Raw genomic sequence first — 9237 nt, forward strand, 5'->3', positions numbered from 1 at the left:
ATCTATAACGATCAATTAAAATGGTAAACACTGATAATATTCTGACATCATTAGTATATTTTATTAACTGCAATTTATGAGTTACCATATTCATTTTTCCTTCAATTATATGAACTCAAAAGAAAAGGAAAATATGGATACTAAGGGAGCAAAAAAGATCACCAATGTACAAAATTTTAAACTAAAAGCACATGAACTAACAACTAGCATATTTTTTGAAATGAGAAAAATTAAACAACAACTGAATTCAGAATTTATTAGGCATAAAAATAAGTAGAAGGGACTGTTATATCTAAAAACTAAGATTTATTATTCACAAAAAAGATCACAGCTTACGTAATAAAAAAGAGAAGCTGGGGTACTAGAAGTGAACTCATTATTTAGTACACCATATTTATATAGTTAACTCACGAAGAAAATTGCTTCACTATGCTACACACTCTCACTGTTTATACATAATTACATACACACACCCACTACTTTATTTTTATTTTTATTTTTATTTTTTGGCTAAAAGTAACTTATTTATGTCCACCTCTCGCTTATATTATTCTTTCTCAATAAAAACACATCGCTTCAATATTGTTATTTGTTGTTGCTGAGGTCGAATATATATACTATATTTAATAATTAAACCCACAGAGCTCCAGCCCTTTTAAGCATTGGCTTTAAGGAGCGTTGAAGATGAAGGCTCATTACTTCATTTTCACCTCCTACAAGTTCACCCCCGATGAATACTGCTGGAACTGTCGGGTTACAGCCGAGCCTCGAGAGGCCGGCTTCGATCTCTCGGCCTCCTCTCGGCATCTCATCAAGCTCATGAACTGCCGGATGAACGCCGAGGTCACAGAAGAGAGACTTAATAGTGTGGCTCATGCAGCAAGAATTCTTGCTGAAGATCACCACTGGCTTTTCAGCCACCATTCTGCTTACCCTCTCCATATTTAGCTATTTGATAATTAGAGAATGTGTTAAGGTGTTTGGAAAATGAAGAGAATAATGTAGTGGATCGATATATGTGGATGTTGTTTGATATTTTGTGATGACTTGAGGTTTATGTGTAGGGACGTTGATGAGTTTTGAGGTGAGGAAAAATGAAGCACCAATAAGACATATTTATAGATGGAATTCCTTGATACAGTAGATTAGTTGAGGATATAAACAGAATCCAAAATATGTAAAGTAACCACACGAGCTGATCTCATTTGTGTAGCTTTGATTCTCAAACGGAGCAAGAAACGACAACTGACAATTGTAAGCAAGAAAATTGATAAATATTAGAGGCATATTGTTTTGATATATATTGTCAGAAAGGAAAAAAAACACATTAAAATATATCAATGCTATATGATCTTGACAAATGACACTATAATTCAATTTTACTGATACTGAAATTCCTTACGCTAAGATGTATGTAACTTCTAGCATTATATTGTGTTTGACGTGAGAGTTTAAGTTCCATTGTTTGATAGTTGAATTTTAAACCTTCAAGTTATAAAAGTTGAGTTAGAATATGTATAAAAATTAAAAGGTGACTCTCGGGAAAATGCAGTACTAATAATTAACAATATAATCGGTAAAAAAAAGTTGATGGTGCAATACTTTTGACACGATCAATATATAATACTATTATTTAACACAACTATTTTTTAAAAAGAAAAAAAGAACGAACTTATGTTATTTTCCAAACGCTTATGAAGAAATCTTCTGTGATCAGGGCGGAGCCTGCCCTTTGGCAGAGGTTCATCTAATCTCCCCTTCGACCAAAAAATATATCATTTATACATGATTAAAATTAATTTTATGTATTTATAGTAGATGTTGAATCCACTTCAACTAAATTTTCTTTAACTATTGAACCCTTAGATGAAATCTTGTCTCCGCCTCCTATATCCTCGTTCTAAATATTTATCAACTTAACTTTCACACTATTGGAAAGATATTTGGATTGGTTCCAAAATTTACATGAGATCACGAACTTGATAGTGATGTATACATATGTTAGCACTACATTAAAAAAAATAATAATAAAAAATCATGTTGCACGATAACGATTCTTTGCATACGGAATAGAGACGTGTCAATGCTCCGGCTTTTCTCTTTGCTTGATACATACGATCAACCTTTAATTTAATTACGTTACCCAATTTTCCTTTTATCAAATTAATTATTCTTGTTTATCAAAAAAAATAGTAAAATCATTGGTCGGTGCTCCATGACCTGACCCGTCACCTTTTGCATGATTCTTGTTTTTTTGCTCTGAAATCCTGAATTTAATTAATACTAGTATTAAATATATGTTCCCATTATGTTTTTGTTGTGACACAGAAAGTGGATTTCATGGTGTTTTATTTCCATTTTAGGTATATATGATTTTTGATAATAAGGGATGATTAAGGGAATCGGATCGGGTTAAGATAATCTTGTTTAATTAAGTTAATTTGATGGCGTGATTATTTATGATGCATCTTTTTCTAGGAAAGAATCTGCTAAGTTGGAGAGAGAAGTTGGATTTATCCGATGGGAAACTTTTTTGTGGTCCGACAAATAAAGATACGCATCCAATTCACCAACAAATATATGGCAAAAGCAAAAGGATAGAATTTTCGTAAATGACATTGATGACCACATACTTAAACTATATGCATATAAGATTATGGTAGGTGTGTCTAATTTATATATGTAAGTCAATATCTTAATGGACATGCATACTCACTCATCAAGCTCGTATATTCCAACTAGAAAAATTAACGGTGTCTTATGTTTTTATTTTGTGATGTATAAACAAACGGTTTGAATAATTTGAGATAAAATAACTTTTCTTCACTTTAAGTATGTGCAAGTTATTTGTTATTTAATTATAGTAGTTTTTTTAAAAAAAAGAATTTTATTATTATTTTGATTCAGAGTTATCTTAAACATACTTAATTTGATGAAGTTTAATTCGTGTAGGATTTTCTTTACTTATATAACAGTTTAAACTTCTTTCAGAAAATAGAAATAGTATCATAGGAGCCGGGGGGGTAAGTGTAATTGAGCGATTTTAAAATACAAAGGGTCCATCAATAACTAAGTCATAGCACTGAGGTGTTTAGTATAATGGTCAAACCTATCGATAGCCCCTCAAATTTATTTCTAAAATTTAGTTAGGCCCCTAAACTCAGGCTTGTATCTATTAAACCTCTAACCCCCCCCCCCCCCCCCCCCCCCCCCCCAATTTGATTCCAACTGGGCATTTTTTGTCCAATCAACTAAAAGCTCAAAGTGTGTGTTGCACACACGCGCTGATATGGCAAAAAGGGCTAATTAGAAGCTGTCACGTGGCATTATGGGTCCGAGAATTATTAAAAATTAATTATAAAATTATTTAAAAAATAAAAATAAAAAACCGATTATTAAAAAGAAATTAAAAAATTAAAAAAAACAAATTATTAAAAAATAATTATAAAAAAATAAAAAATAAAAAAATGATTATTTAAAAGAAATTATAAAATTTTAAAAAAATAAAAAATTTCAATTATTAAAAAATAATTATAAAATTATTTTTAAAAATAAAAATAAAAAAGATTAATAAAAAAATTTATAAAATTTAAAAAAAAAAAAATAGAATTGAGGATCTAAATTATTAAAAAATAATTATAAAATTATTTACAAAATTAAAATTAAAATTAAAAATTGCATTAACGATTTCAATTATTAAAAAATAATTATAAAATTATTTAAAAAATAAAGTAAAAAATTGCATTGAGGATTTCAATTATTAAAAAATAATTATAAAATTATTTTAAAAATAAAAATAAAAAACTGATTATTAAAAATAGATTATAAAATTATTTTAAAAATAAAACTAAAAAACTGATTATTAAAAATTGATTATTAAATTTTTTAAAAAATAGAAATAAAAAACTCCCCACCTTCCCCAACCCCCGATCCTCAGCGTTAATTCCCCCGCCCCCCCGCCCCTTCCCCCGTTCCTCTTCTTCTCCATTAAAGTTTCTTTCCATTAAAGTGAATCTTGTTTCTCCATGAACCTCAAAAACACACACACACAAAATTTTTGTTTAAATCTACTTCAAGAATTCAAAAGGGGTCTAGAAAAAAGTCATTTTTATTGAAAATTTTCATAAAATGGTGGATATTAATGAAAAAAAAAAAAAGTGATCTTTCTTGTGGAGGAAAAAAAAGAAATGGTGATAAAAGGGATCTTTCTTGAAGAAAAAAGTAATCTTTATTAAAATTTGTTGTAATTTTTCAAGAAATGGTATACTAGTGGAGGAAAAAAAGTGAATCTTGTTGAAATTTTTCAAGAAATGAGAATAATTATGATGGATTAAAAAGAATTTGTTCATGTGAAGACGTGGGGAGGGGAGGGGGGGGGGGGGGGACGACGACGACGCAGGATGGGGTGGGGTCTTTTTTATAAAAAAGAATTAAGAAATTATAGTAATTAAAAATTATATTAATAAAATAATTTAAATATAAATTTTTTAATTAATATTTTTTGGGGCCCTCAGTGCCACTTGGCACATTTCTATTCGTAATTTAATTTAAAAAAATACCTCACGCCCGAGAGTGCACTGCACGCGCAGTGTCATGTGGGCAAAAAATGCTCAATTGGAATCAAATTGGGGGGTGGGGGGGGAGTGTTAGGAATTTAATAGGTATAGGTCTTAGTTTAGGGGGTCTAAGTGAATTTTAGAGACAAGTTTAAGGGGCTATCGATGAATTTGGCCTAGTATAATCAACCCAAAAGTAAATTGTTCATGCTTATTCCTTTCTCTAATAAATGAAATATTTTTTAAAAACAAATTCCGAAACAAGAAAAAGGACCATACAATGACGAGACAAGCCTTGATGATCAGGTCCAGGATATTATCTTCGTTTCCTTTTTAACATATGTTGCTAATAGTTTAGCTGATAAATTCGGGCATTTTTGGCCCACCAAATAGAAATCTATTGATGGTTTCTTGGTAACAGCCAGGGTTAAACATGAAATATGTTGTAGGACTTCCCTAGTTATGTCTAATCTCTCTCTCTATATAAAGGAAGTTAATAGACATGCTGATGTGGCACATCTTAGAGGCAAAGAAATTTATTTATCTTTTTTCTTAATTTTTAGAGTTTTAATCTTTATTTTGCTTAAATTAGTTGGTTTATTTTAAGAAGTTCAGAAGTCATTTCTATTAGTAATTAGCAATTAAGCCCATACAATAATTGAAACGGTAGACATTTACGGACATTCATATTATGAGATGATAATAAAACTCCACCAAAGACCAGCCATTTCATCTTCATCTATTTTGCTTTGCTTGCTTTCTTTTCTACTCTAAAATTGTTTTCTTTTGCTTTCTTCCAGCCATACTACACTACGCACGCTCCAAATCTTCTTCCATTCTTCAGTTCTTCCAATTTTTCCTAATCATCCTATTTCATTCTTCTTTCTAATTTTCTTTCTTTTATGTAAATGTTTGTGTTTTAGATAGGTAAGTACGAGTACTTAGAAACATTTTCCTACGATAAATGCTTGAAATTAGAATATTAAGTGCCATTATTAGTTTTTGTTTTCCACTTTCATTAATTTATGTAACGTTCAATATTTTGTTGAATAGTTGTTTTGCTTTTTTCCTAATTCAATTATTGAAAATTTGACTACTAAATGTGCTTGAAGTGTTGGTTTGATTTGTTTTTATTTATTTTTTTTATTTTTTTCTCATAATAATACAATTTTATTAATTTTAAGTTTGTTAATTATTGCAGGTTGCAGAATTTGTAAATTGATTGGTTTGGATCATTTTATTTTTGGGGATATTGTTTAAGTTGTTTTGTAAGTGAATTTTTTCAAGCTCATTACGGGGAATGATAATTGTTGCATCCCTCATTACCTTCTAAAAGGGCAAACTTACTTCTTTTTTTCACGTTGGCGCTCTTCACAAATTGTGTCACTTAGTGATTAAGCATATCCTACGGTCTAGAGATGTGACAAATAAGTAGTAAGACTTTCCAACTGTATTTTGTAATTTAAAATTGATTTTGTTGAACTAAGATTTCAAATAAATATTTGTCAGTTTTATTCTATTGTGCATTCTGCAGGTTTACCTTGCAGTCAAATCCAAAATGAAGGACAAAAGTTAAGATAAAAAATTTGATATTGTTTGTATCTTCAAGTGCAAAGAAGTACAATATGACTTGCTGATTATATAAGCATTTATGATTTGAAATAAGTAATTAAAAGTGGTGTGAAAATTATGTAATATTGTAAGCCTGAAAGACATGTAGTTCCTTCTACATTAGCATCAGATTACTTTTCCTATTTTTATCTTCTTTGAAAGCTTAAAGAAAATATAAAAGAGAGATAAAGAATGGAAAAAATTAAAGAAGAGTGATAGATAAGGGTGAAGCCAATGAAGGAAGTGAAAGAAAAAGAAGAGCAAATGGTACAAAATACTTCAATTAAAGAAATGCATGTTTTCAAATTTTACAACTTGAGGAGCAGTGAAAGAAATCATGTTCGTGGTTCTTCTCCCCTCCCTTTTAATGAGATTTTATTAATGTGTGTTAATGTCTCAAAAATAGGAGAAAAAATATTTTACTTTTATTGTTCAGAAGATTAAAATTTCACATGAATTACACATTCATCCAAATAATGTATCTCATTTGTGTTATTTTATTTATCGAACTGCTTCACTTAGTAAATTTTTTTGAAAAATAATTAGTGTCTTATGTACAGTAAAAAATGAAAAGAATCAAAACATATAATAAAATAAAAATAAAAATAACACAAAGACATAGGTTCAATTAATATAAAGATTATAAAAAATATATATTTGGTTTAATTAGTAAATTAATATGTAACGTTGTGTTGCTTCTTAGTTTTCATATTATTGATAATTTATTCTTCAATTAATTAAGCTATTTGATTTTTTTTCATATTTCAACTTTTGGTCATATTATTTCATTGATATATATAAAATATTAAATCAATAGGATGTCTTTTGAACTTTCTTGGGGAGGATAAAGGGGTATGTTAATCGCCCATTACTTTTTTTTAATGACTTTAAGAATTGACAATTACTTCTTCTTTAAATTAATGAGTAAGAGTTGTTAAAGATTTTATTTAAATAAAATAAATGGAGAAATGAGAGGAAAAAAAAGCAAAAAAATCATGAAATAAATAAATGTTATTCCGGATCTATGAGGGGTACAATACCATAGAGTAACTAATATATAATAATATCTCTACTTTTAATATTCAATAGCATATTTATATGTAATATTAAATATTTCCTTATACCTTATATTGAAATTTAAAAATATTTGATTACACATGTTTATTGTTGTGGGGATATTAGAAGAAGAATATGAGATTTGATATTTCTTAAAAGGAAATGAAGAGGTATGGAAGTAAGAAGAGAAAAGCAGAAAAGAGAAATACATTAAAAATTTAAATCATTTAAGAGAGAGAAAAAATAAAAAAAGATAAAAGATAAAAAGTGCACACTTCATGTAATTAGATTAGGATTAAGTATATAAATAAATAGTTGAGCTCTAAATTTGTTAAAAATACGCACTAAAATAAATCAAGTTTTGTTGAACCCTTTTCTACTTTCTTTTAAGAAAAATAAAGTTATTTTTCACTTACATTATATTATATAAAATTTAAGTATTTTAGAATATTAAAAACACTTAAGTGATGAAAACTTAAGAAAAATACATGTATAAAATTAAAGGTGAATAATAAAATAAATTAAGATAAGATTTTAAAATTAATAAAAATTTCAACAGTCGAAATTTAATTAATTCGCGGGAAGCGTGAATGAATTCACTAGTTTCGTACTATAATAAATTTGATTTTGATACATGCGTTATTTTCTTATTGAGTACAATAAGAATCCTTACTTGGTTTTTAGGATTATTTACTCGCAGAAATATTGTTGATTTATAAGGTCTTTTCTGTTGGGTTAAATTGGTGTGAATGGAAAATGGAGGGACACAATCCATTGAGGAAAAGACACATTATTTTGAAAAATGAGTAATTGTTCGGATAGTTGTGTCTGTTCAGAAAAAGACACAATATTTCAAATGAACAGACATGACTCTTCCAAAGGATACACTTTTCCGGATAAACCATTGTCACCTTTCAGAAGGGGCACTTTATGGCTATATAAACCTGCATTTTTTCCACAGGTTTAGTATAAAAAATTTTTGCATAAGAAAAATATTCTCTTGCTTCTAAAAACTTTGTGTGATCATTTCCCGTGAGTGAGTTCGAAGAAAATCAAAAAGTTTGGGGTACCACTACATTCTGGTTGTGAAGCCATTTTATCCTGGGAGAAAAATTTCGCAACCTTGGGTACATTAGGGGAATTATTTCCACAAGGACACTTCGTGAATTCAGAGGACTTGACTTTTTCTGCTTCATCTATTTTTCTTTAAAATACTGAAAAGACACTTCTTTGAAAGGTCATTTTGATCTTGTGTTGAAGTAAACTTCATAAGTGTTCTTGATTTATTCTTGAACTTGTGTTGAAATTGTTTTGCCAAAATACAGATTCTGTGTACCCAAAAATTATTTAACAACAACAATCTTAAGAAAATAATTTACTAATCTGTATTGTTTCGTTTACTTTCTTTTTTAGTAAATAGTTGAACTCCATAGTGGTAGTTCTTCAATTTTTTGAACTTGTGTTTGAAGTTCTTAAAACTTCATTTTGATAGTTCATAAATTGGTTGAACTTGTATTGAAGTTCTTAACATTTGGTTTTGCTATTTTCCAGAAAATAGTTTGAACTTCATTTTGTTGATGTTCATACGTTGGGTTGAACTTATTGTTAAAAGTTCAAAGTTGTAAACACAGAGTTAAAACTTCATTTGGTTGTTCATGTGTTAATTTGAACATGTGTTTGAAGTTATTATTCAAAAATACTGATTTTATCAAAATTGAGAAAAACAACAACATTAAGAAAAGTATAAAAATATTTATTTTTGTGCTTGTTTGGTGAAAGAAGAAGAAAAAATTATTGTCATTTATAAATCAAGTATTTGATTAATTTGTATTGGGTCTGATTTTGTGGAGACTAAAATCTTTTGATTTCTACTCCCTCGATTAGAAGAATATAAAAACTTCATTGAGAAATCAGTATGAGAATTTGGTTCGAAGAATATAAAAACTTCACCAATTCGTTAAGATCTCTGTATTGGTTTCTAGAGTTTAAAATCTGTGGGATTTCACTCTATTTG

At 28.5% G+C, this 9237-nt stretch overlaps 1 protein-coding gene across 1 annotated transcript; it reads right to left on the reverse strand.

Annotated features, from left to right (window-relative positions):
- Positions 1-289: 289 nt before the first annotated feature.
- LOC107857140 (monothiol glutaredoxin-S3) lies at positions 290-1106 on the reverse strand. Its single transcript, XM_016702090.2, has one exon. It carries the CDS (start codon positions 940-942, stop codon positions 631-633), a length of 312 nt encoding a protein of 103 aa, XP_016557576.1. The 5' UTR covers positions 943-1106; the 3' UTR covers positions 290-630.
- Between the last annotated feature and the right edge of the window lie 8131 nt (positions 1107-9237).

The sequence above is a fragment of the Capsicum annuum genome, chromosome 1 (genome assembly GCF_002878395.1).
Source record: "Capsicum annuum cultivar UCD-10X-F1 chromosome 1, UCD10Xv1.1, whole genome shotgun sequence".
NCBI classification, from domain to species: domain Eukaryota; kingdom Viridiplantae; phylum Streptophyta; class Magnoliopsida; order Solanales; family Solanaceae; genus Capsicum; species Capsicum annuum.